Source organism: Delphinus delphis, chromosome 1 (assembly GCF_949987515.2).
Source record: "Delphinus delphis chromosome 1, mDelDel1.2, whole genome shotgun sequence".
Classification (NCBI taxonomy): domain Eukaryota; kingdom Metazoa; phylum Chordata; class Mammalia; order Artiodactyla; family Delphinidae; genus Delphinus; species Delphinus delphis.
In genome coordinates, this window is record NC_082683.1 from 156784393 (window position 1) to 156797200 (window position 12808).

At 38.2% G+C, this 12808-nt stretch overlaps 1 protein-coding gene across 4 annotated transcripts in view; it reads left to right on the top strand.

Annotated features, from left to right (window-relative positions):
• SDCCAG8 (SHH signaling and ciliogenesis regulator SDCCAG8) overlaps nt 1–12808 on the top strand; it is a 261098-nt gene that overhangs the window by 155321 nt on the left and 92969 nt on the right. For all 4 annotated transcript variants that reach the window (XR_009516945.1, XR_009516946.1, XM_059996857.1 and 1 more), the window contains exon 14: nt 10813–10940. Coding sequence is in view for 2 of the 4 variants with exons in the window: in XM_059996857.1 (XP_059852840.1) it covers nt 10813–10940 (128 nt within the window). In the remaining 2 variants the exon portion in view is untranslated. The remainder of the gene's footprint in view (nt 1–10812; nt 10941–12808) is intronic.

A 12808-nucleotide genomic window follows, 5' to 3' on the forward strand; every position in this document is an offset into this window, starting at 1 on the left:
CATAAGCGTAGTATTTTTCAGCTCCAGAGGTTTGTGCAACAATGGAGAGGTTATAGAGATCTTAATCAAGCTTTAAAAATGAACTGTGTTTTTGTTATCAAGCCAAGGTCAGTCAGCAGATCACAGTCCTAATTTCTTTGTACAAACATACTGGGTGGTTGACCAAAGGCCATCACGTTAGAACAATGAAAACCCTGCTGTCTTTCTTACAGAACTTCCCTACTTCCTCAGATGTAGACTTCTGGTAAATTCAGCCATTTGACACATAGCCATAAACTGAGATATAAATTTAAAAGTACTTTTAAGAAGCAAATAACTATCACAAAGCCCTTGCACTTTTCTGTGTAGGATCAGTGGAACTATCCTAAGCATCAGTTTTATATATTAAAAAAAAATTGAAACATAACAAAGCAAAAAACATGTCAGCAAATCATAGCAAACCAATCAATAAAAAAAAATTATAAGAAGCAGATTAGTGCTTCTGTATGCTTTCTGTTTTGTTAGAATAGCACCTGAGACTTTCCATGCAACAAATCATATCGAGTGTCTGCTGTTTCCAGTCACTATGGTAGATACCTGAAGATACAACAATGAGCAGTGATTCCTAGGAGCTTCCTAGCAAAGGGAATGCAGCTGCAAGCAGGCATTATGAACCTTTATTTTGAAGAGTTTGTTATATTTGGTGTATTTGCTTAAGGAAGCAGAGATGTAATATATTTTAGATATTTCTACTGCAAATGGTCAGATTTGTATGGGTCTAACACCTGGAAAATTCTCTCTCGTGGAACAGCTCATCTCCCAACATTCCAGATAAATGAAGCATTACTCTGTTATGCTTGAGAAATGAGACATTATGACATGTATTTCATAATTGTAACTCTTGCTATTATAGCATATTTCTGAATAAATTTAATAGCCACAAAGTAATCAACATGTTCCCCATTTAAAAATGGATCCTAGAAATTAATTCCAAAACATTTTAATAATAGAATATAAACTCTTCCAGTCAATTGTACTACAATTTGACAGTGATGCAGATCCATTGAGAGGTTACAGAAATGCCATTATAATATATACTGATCCTACTGATGTCTAATTTGAAGTTACTCATCAGAAGGATTAATTAATTATTGGGAATATGTAGATAAACTGATATTTTTCAGAGAGGAAAGGCAAGAGCGGACCAATGTGATTAGTTTACACAGAAAAGTCAGAGATGGAAATATGAATATTTTGACAATATGAAGATGCAAAGGCAAAATCATGGTCTAATTTATTTCATGCAAAAGCATGCTTGTTCTTATTCTTTAGTCGTTAGAATTGGGCCCATGGTATTGTAAAATAGAATATAGGAGGGCCTAATATTCTCCCAGGAACTTTGATCGAGACAAGCACTTAATGCATCGGAGCCCTCTGAGCTACTTAAGAAATTTCAAGGCTGAAAATCCTGAAATGTGCATTTGATGGCTATTCAGTCTCAGTATCGATCTATGGTATCTACTATATCTAAGAAACAATTACCAAAATTGCTCTTGCTATTGCTGTAGTAATAAGTGCTCTCCCTGCTTCTAATGTTGTCCCTTCCCCATCTGTTCCCCACACTGCAGCCAGAGTGATCTTTCTAAAGCTCGAGTGTGATCACAACACTCCCCTGCTTAAAACCCTACATTGGCTCCCTATTTCCCTGAGGATGAAGTCCTTAAAAATAGCTTCATGTTCTGGCTCCTGCCTACATCTCCAGTCTCATCTTTCTTCAGTCTCCCCTCCACCAACTGCTCGCTTCTACCCCACAACACATATATTCCACCCTCCACTCGTGCCAAAACTGTTTGCAGTTTTCCAAAGGCACCTGATTCTCTCTCTTCCCTGGGCCTTTGCACCAGTTGTCCACTTCACTTGTAACGATATTCCTCTCTTTCTTTATATGGCTAATGACTACTCATTTTAAGCCTCTAATATTTTAAGCTTCCTGAAATCCTCCCTCACTGTGCCTAGCTACTCCCCAACTCCTGTCCTATCCACTCTATGATAGCAAGAATTTAGCTCCATTTTATTATTTACCTTACTATTTTAGTTGTTTTTTCTTGTCTGTTTTCTTCACTAGACCATGAACTCTTCGAGGGGATGGTCATGGTCTGTATCTTGTATACTGATGCATCCCCACACTTTTGTGCCTGGCACAAATTGGTGTTTAAGTATTTGTTGAATTGGATGAGCAATAGAATTTTACTAAACTCCTCATGTAAGGCAATGCCATGGAATGGAAAGGACACCAAACTTACTAGTAGCTGTGCAGTGTTGAGCAAATCTCTTCATTCTCTGAGCTTGAGATACTTCATCTATCAAACAAGAATATCTACTCCATCTCCATGCCTTACAGAACTATTACGAAGAATAAAGAGGGCTTCCCTTGTGGCGCAGTGGTTGAGAGTCCGCCTGCCGATGCAGGGGACACGGGTTCGGGCCCCGGTCCGGGAAGATCCCACGTGCCGCGGAGCGGCTGGGCCCGTGAGTCATGACCGCTGAGCCTGCGCGTCCGGAGCCTGTGCTCCGCAACGGGAGAGGCCACAACAGTGAGAGGCCCGCATACCGAGAAAAAAAAAAAAAAAGAAGAAGAAGAATAAAGAGGTCAGTGCATCTGACTGTGCTTTGTAAAATAGAAAGCACAGGCACTGGAAGATGATGAGATGGTAAAAGTCTGTGGGTTTTGTCTTAAGCAAATGTGAGTTATTCAGGAGGTGTAATAGAAGCTGGCAATATAGAGTCTAGCACACATCCTTGGCCTTGAAGGTTAGAATTTTCAAATTATTTTGGAGATACTGTAAGACAACATTTTTGGAGGGAAAAATATTCTTAGGAAAGTTTCTGTGAATTATTTACTTTCTTTTATGTTTATTCCTTTGAAAGAAGTTGACCTCCTTTGTTTCTGCTTCCTTTCCTAGAAGTGACTCACACTCTGATCTGATAACTCAACTTCCAACATTGTACTTAAAATTCTGATATACTTTGCAGGGAAGAAAATAGAAATAATTTCCTCTAGGAAATATGTATAATGCCATGAAGTTTTTTGCATACTTGAGGAAGTAGAGATTACTGAATGCTAGCCGTCTTGTATTTTCCTTTCCCTATTTGTTTCATCCCTGTATTTCTACATTTGCTCAAATGTGAGAACATAGTCCTTGTTAATAGTAAACAGGTACAGGATTTTGATTCTTCTCAAACATGGAAGATATCATTCTCTCCACTAATTTTACTTTGTTTTTATTTTGTTGTTATTATCAATAACAATAATAAAACTAAATTAAATTATTGGCCAAAATAGAGATTATTTTGTCCCATTCTTTGTTTTTATTTTGTTGTTATTATCAACAACAATATTTTGTTATTGTTTATTTTGTTGTTTTGTTGTTTATTTTATTTTGTTGTTATTATCAATAACAATAATAAAACTAAATTAAATTATTGGCCAAAATAGAGATTATTTTATCCCATTCTCTTCTTCTAATCAGTAGGTAGGAGGATACTTAAACCTGTAAGGATACTTAGTATTTTCTGTCCCTTAACAGTTGTTCATTCATTCATTCACTCGTTCATTCATTCATCAAATATTTGTTGACTGCACAACTGTATTCCACGCACCATTCCAGGCTCTTGGAATAAATTAGTGAGCAAAACAAAGGTCTCTATTCTTCAGGCACTTACATTCCAATTAAGATGTGCACGTCTTATCTTTCCTGGGAGTCTGTGATAAGCTTGAGGCAGGAGATGTATTTATGTGCCTTTTAATGTTTTTGCAAAAGTCAATATATTTCTTTAAGGAGGATACAACTAATTGATGGTGTCATTGTAGGAGGAAGTGTTCCAATAACATATGGGACAAATGGGAAAGGAGAACGAGGACTAGCTTGGGATTGGCTATCAAGATGGATAATATGGGTAGTAAATGACACACACACACACACGGATAATTGAAATAAGACTCTTGTCATCCTTTATCTCATTTCTCTGCATCCCTGACAGAGTAAGATATTGAAGCATAGAGATTCATACTATGGACTTTAGATTCAGGTACGCCTGAATTTCCTGGCTATGTCCCTTAATAACTGGGGGACTTTGAACAAATTGTACACCCTCTCTAGACCTCAGTTTCCTCATTTATAAAGTGAGGATAATAAGAGAACCTACATCTTAGGGTTGTTTGAGATTAAATAAAAGAATACATGTAAAGAGCTTAGCTTATGCTAAACGTTAGTAAATAATAGATTACTAAAATTATTAACCCTTAAAATAGGCTTTTTTCCTGCCCTATTTTCAGGAAGAACCCCTGGATTAAAAGAATTAAGTTACTTGTTCATGATCACATAGGTAATCAGGAGGTAGATACTATACTTGGATCCTCTATCTCTGTGAGTTTTCTACTGTACCCCATTGCCTCTTTTTTTATTTTTTAATTTATTATTATTATTATTTTGGCTGCATTGGGTCTTCGTTGCTTTGTGGGGGCTTTCTCTAGTTGAGGCAAGCGAGGGCTACTCTTCGTTGAGGTGCGCACGCTTCTCATTGCAATGGCTTCTCTTGTTGTGGAGCACAGGCTCTAGGCATGTGGGCTTCCGTAGTTGCAGCATGTGGGCTCAGTAGTTGTGGTGCACGGGCTTCAGTAGTTGTGGCGCACAGGCTTAGTTGCTCTGTGGCATGTGGGATCTTCCCAGACCCAGGATCGAACCCATGTCCCCTGCATTGGCAGGCAGATTCATAACCACTGTGCCACCGGGGAAGTCCCTCCATTGCCTCTTAAGATGTGGTTTTCCCAGAACACAAAGAGAATCAAGTGCAAAACGGTGTGTATGCTTTAAAAAAAAGCATTACTAGACAGACACTGCTACATATAAAATAGATGAGAACAAGGATTTACTGTATAGCACAGGGAAGTATATTCAATATCTTGTAATAACCTATAATGGAAAAGAATCTGAATCACTTGACTGTACACCTGAACTAACACAATATTGTAAATCAACTATAGTTCAATTTTTAAAAAAGCAAAACTAAAAGCTATAAGGAAATATTTAATTCTAGTTACTCATAGATTTGATTTCCACAGTAGATTAGCAACTTAGAAAGCACTTCTGTGTATACCAAGTTTGAGAAAATGAGTATGTTAAAGAATGGATTCCAAGTTTCTCACTGTTGAGGAATAATGTTACACTTAGGGAAAAGGGAAGACTAGCTTCTATTGATGTTATTGGATTGGCATTAGAGACATCAATTTGAATGTGTATGTATACATTCACATAAAGATGTATAGACAAATATTCATATTTATATTTATATATTCATATGTATATTCATATACTGGCTCTGTCTACTAAGGTGACCTAGAAGCCAAGACTTGTCAGTAACAATGAGTACCACCTAGTGACAGATCTTGATTTCTAAATACCATTCTCCACCAAAAGGCACAAGAGCTCCTTGAGCAAATGCTGATTCCAACACTGGTAAAGGACAGTACAAGATGAAACTGGAACATCTTAGGAATAGAAAGCCAAGAAGTGCACAAGAATAATAGATAATATCATATTATTAAAATAGGACCTGGTAGAAGTATTTACAATGAAAATTGGTAAACACTGCAAATGAGGGATACCCCCCAAATCAATTATTAAACATTTTCCAGCACACCAATAACATCAGCCAAGTGATCAAAGATCATATCACTATTATTGGGACAAGTGGACATCATGTTGTTGGTTTTTTTTTTTTTTTTTTTTTGCGGTATGCGGGCCTCTCACTGTTGTGGCCTCTCCTGTTGCGGAGCACAGGCTCCGGACGCGCAGGCTCAGTGGCCATGACTCACGGGCCCCAGACCGGGGCACAAACCTGTGTCCCCTGCATCGGCAGGCGGACTCTCAACCACTGCACCACCAGGGAAGCCCAACATCATGTTTCTTAACTCACAATAGCACCTCGCACCTCCCTGCTGCTTCTCTCTGTAATTCCATCAAGAATGGCTCTCAGCTAGTAAGTGTGTTATAAATGGTCTCATACATTTTGTTACACCAATATGCTACTGTCACAAAGCTCTCTATATTTTACTTTAAAAAGGAAACACCTTTTAACCAAAAGGGTTGTATGTCTAATACTAGCACTTCAGTCACTAGTAAAAAGGTGAATAGAAACGTGGCGGACAGGATTGGTGCCTCAAATCACTGGCAACACCACGTCCTTGTCCTCAGGTTAGACTTGAGGCTTTCATCATTTCCGTGCCGCACTCACTGGTGAATTTTAGGATCATCAGAAACTTTTAGTCCTTTAATGTAGTAGTAAAATTTTAAATGTACTTAAAAAAATCTAATTAATCATCTTTGCTCTATGACATGTATTTTTCTAAATAGCAAGAATTAAAATAATAAATGATATGGAAAAGTTGAGGATTAGAAATGTATAGTTAATTCTTCAATCCCATTTTTTAAATGGGATGGTAAATGACATTTTAGAAAATATAATCAACCAGAATTATAATCGGAAAAAAGGAGAGACTAAACCTCAGTGTGTGCTTAGTCTGTGTTTGAGGCCTACCCAGTACTTGTTCCCTCCTTTTAACTCTCAATTGTTATCAAGTAAACATCGACATGGCCCACACGCCCATGTGTTGCCACAGGTGATGTGGATAACTTGGAGAAAAAGGTGGATGTTCCTATTCTAATACGTTTGCTCCTTTTTAAAGTCAGCTCTACTGAGGTAAATTTAAATATAATAAAAATCACCAATTTTGAGTTTGCAATTAAATGTGTTTTGACAAATGTACATAGTTACAGAACCATCATAACCATGATATAGAACATTTCTATCAACCCCAAAGTTCCCTCATGCCCATTCCCTACCTCCAGGTCCTGGAAACACTGACCAGTCACTCTATTGTTTACTTTTCTAGAATTTCATGTAAATGAAATCATAAAATATGTCTTTGGTACCTGGCTTCTTTAAGCATACTGTCTTTGAGATTTACCTAGGTGTCATATGTAACAATAGCCTTTTATTACTATTTTATTACTACTATTGCTAGTATTCCATTGTAAGGCTATACCACGATTTGTTTATCTATTTAGCAGTTAATGGATATTTAGGTTGTTTCCAGGTTTTAGCTATTATGAATACATCTTTCAGCCTTATTTTAATAACAACCAAGAAATTCTTCTTTACTGCCATTGCTTTTATTCCAATTTGTAAAATATGGTAACTATACGTTTGGTTAAGTGAGATCATCAATATTTTGAGTAAGAACTGAATGAAAACCATGTGGGGAAGCCTGGCCCAGCTATCCTTTACAAGGCTCTCACACCCGGCTGGAATTGACTTATTTTTCTATGCTTTAGTAGTTTTATTCCCTAGTACCTTTCTTGTGGTATATTTCACCTTTTACCTTCTGTGTTGGCCATTTTGAATCCCCTATTGGGACAATGACTATGCCATATTTATGTATCTTTGTTTGACCTGTGCCTAACAGAGTGTCTTTCAGAGTTCTGTTAAATATTAAATGAATTGGTTTGGATTCTTCTCTGATCACTTCCTTGGATAACTAAGTGATTTTTATTAATTCTTTCAACCCATTATTGCATTACCTGTAGGGTGTTATAAAATAAGTTTCCTAAATCAAAATATTGCAAATCCCACCTCTGCCTTTACAGCATTTACAGTAACCTTTGAGCAGATTTCTAATTCTTTATGACTCTCCTTTTTTTTCTTTTTCCAACTATAATGTGAGAGGATTTGATTAAACAAATTTGAGATTCCTTCTCAGTTCTAAAATGTTAAGGTTTTATAAAAAACCTGCTAAGTCAGAAAGAACCTGCAAGGTGAGAGGGCAGCATAGAAGGAAAGGGGTATATAAAGAAGGTAAGAAAGCAAAAATATGTCGTGTTTTTATGCAATTGAAAATGAAATGTGTAGTTTCTTAAACAGAGTAAAAGTTGGGCAAGGATTCAAGAAACAAAAGTTGATGTGTAACAACATTTGTTGGTAGAACATTCTTTTAAATTGTTTTATAAGGAGAACTACAATAAGACAGTAGTCCTTTTCTCTAGTAAAGTTAGGAGATCAGTAATTAGGTTCCTCATTCTGAAAATTACTGGTGAGACTGGCAGCCCCTTTGTGTAAGTGAACCATAAACCCCAGTTTACAAAGGGTAGTCCCAGTTATGAATGTTTGTCTTGGTATAATTACTTATTATTATTAATAATGCCCGTTTTCACTCTCAAATGGGTATTGGTTTTGAACAATGCATTTTTTGGTCACCCAATTACTGGGGATCTCAGAGTCCTAGGTGTCCCAACCTATATCCCCTGCTCTAGCTAGGGTTCTGTCTCGGGGATGGTTACTCAGTGAAAGAATCTGCAGTGCTCTCTTCAAGCTAACCCCTTCAGCGGCAGCATCTCCATCTGGCAACACCATTAGAGCCGTTCTCTTCCATACACTCTTCTCTCTTTTTTTTCACGTCTGGAAAGTTTTTGCCTCCTCATATAAGACTTGATCAGATTCTGCAGCTTCACTTAAAGACTGCAGCCTTCGTTCCCCTATGGCAAGTATATAAGAACATCCGTTCATTAAACATTCACTGCCCGCTTCCTGTGTGCCATGTACTGAGCTGGGCTCATGGTATAGAGAGACAAAGATGGCAGAAAGGGACAGACAAGTAAACCAATAACCAAAGTGTGATAAATGCTATCTTCGTAGGATGCATATATACACAACATATACTGATGTCACTGTAGAACAGTTAATTTAGGAGAGAGGGGAAAGAGAGGAGGGGAATTTTGAGCAGGTCCTAAAGGAGCAGTATACATTGAGCAGGGGTGACGGGTTGGTGGGAGGCAGAGAGGGGTGAGGTGGGCGGGGGGAAAAAACATCCCAGCAAAACGCAGAGACGGGCTTCCCTGGTGGCGCAGTGGTTGAGAGTCCGCCTGCCGATGCAGGGGACACGGGTTCGTGCCCCGGTCTGGGAAGATCCCACATGCCGTGGAGTGGCTGGGCCTGTGAGCCATGGCCACTGAGCCTGCGCGTCCGGAGCCTGTGCTCCGCAACGGGAGAGGCCACAACAATGAGAGGCCCGCATACCGCAAAAAAAAAAAAAAAAAACAAATAAACAAAAAAAAACCCCGCAGAGACATGTGCAGCTTTCCATGGCCAGAAAATATGTGGAATGACTGGGGAGGCAAAAAGTGGCCTCGACGGACCATCCATGTGTTGCTGTATACCAGTTTGGAACTGAGTGTGAGGCTAGACCTTGGAGCAAGTCCACGAGGTGTTGTTACTAGAAGTACCAGAAGGGACCTTATTTCACATTTAGCGTGGCCCTCTGATGATCCATTTGATTGAGGTGTGGGTGTATTTTCATTTTGGAATTTTGTACTACAATATTACCACATTCATTGACCTATTACAATACAGACTTTACTTATGTTGCTTTATGATTAGAAGCCAGTGATTTGAAGTTCCACAGCAGTACATAGACTAGTAGTGATAGCTTTATGGAATTGTTTATTTTTAGTTTGGCAAGACAAGACAGTAAATATCTCAATTAGTAAAGTAAAGCAGCATGGATGAGAAATGCCCACAAGAAAATTAGGAGTTAGAAATAACTAAGCCAGTTAATTGAAGGAAACTTTTATATCACTTACCCATATTTAGAGAATAAAGAACCAACCTAATGTGTGTATGTGTGAGTGTGTGTGTGTTTGTGTGTATGTGTGTGTGCTCACACACATTGTCATTATCCACAGTGGTGCCAGTGATGAGGTCCTTTGCATTCTTCAGGTTCTAATTGTTTAGGAAGTTTCTCTCTTTAGGAGCCACTGTGATTGGATATTGACCCATCCACTGGTCAATATCCAGTCACAGTGGGGTGAGATACATCGTCTTTGACTACAGAAGCTCCTCATTCTGCAGTTTCCTTCAGTGTGACCCAAAAGGGATCTTATTATGAAGTGCTGGGAGAAGTTTTTTATTTTCATATTTATATCCACATTACATGGCCTAATGTGTGAAAATATTTAATGAAAACATGCATGTGGTACTGCAGAATCATTTACTTGCCTCCAGATAGAATCTCCTACATTATATTTGAGATTCCGTTTTAAGCTTGGGAGGAAAAGCAGAGGTGATCTACAAAACTTAGTTTCAAGAATTTAAGTTTTGGGTGTATTGAGTCATGCTCTTCCTGTAACTTCAGGATCTTTAGGAAATATTGACCATTCAAAAGAAAAAAGATGGGCTTCCCTGGTGGCGCAGTGGTTGAGAGTCCGCCTGCCGATGCAGGGGACACGGGTTTGTGCCCCGGTCCGGGAAGATCCCACATGCCGCAGAGCGGCTGGGCTCGTGAGCCATGGCTGCTGAGCCTGCGCCTCCGGAGCCTGTGCTCCGCAACGGGAGAGGCCACAATAGTGAGAGGACCGTGTACCGCAAAAAAAAAAAAAAAAAAAAAAAAAAAAGATTAATTGGCGGTACGTAACATTGAGAATATTATAGAGAACGGTGTTTGTGTTTTAAAGTTACAAAATAGCATTATTCAGCTGTCATGATTTTTTGATTTTTAAAGTTGCTTACTTTAGTCAATTTAGATTTATGGCAAGTATTTAACATTGTATGAAAGGTCCTTTGGAGTTTCTGCCTAAAGTAAGGGGGAGTCTGTAGAAAGACTGTTGTCTACTTATGCTTAACAATTTACTACGTATCAGCTCTCTGTGGTCTGTAGGGGAAATGATGGGGATTAGTGCATCTGTAGTTTAAATTTCTGTCTGTCTCCTCTCTGCCTTGTAGGCTGGAAAAAGATAGCATTCAGCAGAGCTTTAGCAACGATGCAAAGGCCCAAGCCCTTCAGGCCCAGCAAAGAGAGCAGGAGCTGACACAGAAGATACAGCAAATGGAGGCCCAGCATGACAAAACTGGTAGGTGGTAGGGAAAGATTAGAGCCTGGGCACTTGCTCACAAGCCAGGCCCACGCCTTACTGTGAAATGACATCAGGAACACCTGTAACCTTTGGCTGGCCGAAGGGAGCAGATGCTAACTACACCGGAGATTCCGAATTACATATTAGTTAGCGTTTAAAAGAGAAAATGGAAAGTATTGCCCACTGTCTGTTGATTTCAGAGTGCTGCTCTCACATCTGTTGCACCATCTGGATTATGAGTTTATTTACCTGTGTTCAAGAAACGTAAAGCTGAGAGAGACCACAACAAAGTAGAAAAACAAAGGGCTTGTTTTTGGCTGGGTTTTCAGGCACACATGTTATATAAAGAAAATAGCATCAGAAGCTCTGCGGGAAATGCTCTGAGCTTACAGTTAGAGCCTCCTGAATAGCATTGAACAGTTCCCACAGTACACACATTATAGCTACTCTAAAAGCCTAATGAGTTTGCTTCAGCATCCAAACTGGAGAAAAGCTTTAGCCATTAATCGGTTCTTAATTCACTGTCGCAGCTGGATGTAATTCAGTGGCTCCAAATTGATATGTTCCTTTATTTAATCTTTGCAGCTTCGAACATTTTTAGCATTTGTATGATTTCCCCACCTCCCCCAACCCAGTCTAGAGTGATGTTTAATCCTTTGCATTCTTCAAGTTCTCACAACTGCTGTTAAAATTCACTAATACAAGGCATTGACCACAGCTGGCAGCTTGGCTAAAAATTGCCATCTTTCATCACATTGGCACTATTCTGCAGACTGAGTTGGCCAGTAACTCTTTACCTTTAATTTGAAAGTAAAATGCACTTTGGAAATAGGCAGTTTGATTTGTTCAGTCGGAGCATTATGTAGTTCCTTTCACTTTTGAGTTGTGTGTTCACAGACAGTGTTAGTCAAAACAAGACAGTGTCAGTCATTATAATTCCACACCACATACACCAAGCTGATTGTACTATTAAAACAAAAGTTTAATTGATCCTGTTTCTTCCAGAAAAATGTTGATTAATTTTTAGTGCCTTGATTTATTTTGCTTTGTATGCTATATGCTTTTTTGTCAGTCATTGTCTAAAACTGAAAAGAAAGGGCCTGTTAAACTTTTCACCTAAAGATAATTTTCATGTGATTTGATGTATACTATATTTGATGACATGGTAATAAATGGTTGCTTATCCTGTAAGTGAAAAATTGCTAATGTAAAATTCATTAAATAATCTGTTTGCTAATAAAGAGGCAAATGTCATATTGATCCACATAATTCACTCCATCACTTTCAGTAGAGATTTTCTTCTCACAGTGTCTGGCCAGAAGAAATGAAAATTCTCCGGGCTTGGTAGTTGTTTTTCCACTAAAAACAAAAGGAGAAGATTACAGGATGAATTATTGTTTGCCTCCACTACCAATAGGATGCCAGTGATCAAGGAGTCTTGGGCAGTATCTCTGAGTGCTAGATAAGAGTATTAACTGAACCACCATGAGAATACTTCCTTTTGTTTTGCACAAAAATACATACTCTCTTCAGTTTCTTTGATCAGATCTTCGTTGAAGCTCACACTAAATAGATGGGGAAAATTATTTATTTCCAATAAAATAAGGAAAGTTATGTATTTTTCTTTTATGATTAGAGAAGTATATGCAAGATGGGAGTAGTGAAATATGTGAGCAGATATGAAACATAAAGCATGAATTACAGTGTAGAAAGAGTTCCTCAATTATTTTAGTTTTGAATTATCTGGTTGTGATAAATTTGACACTGTTTATAGTAGAATTATCAAAATAAAAATATATTGCATATTACAAAGATATAAGCATCTATGACTCCACTTGAGGTATTTGACAATTTATTAACATGTT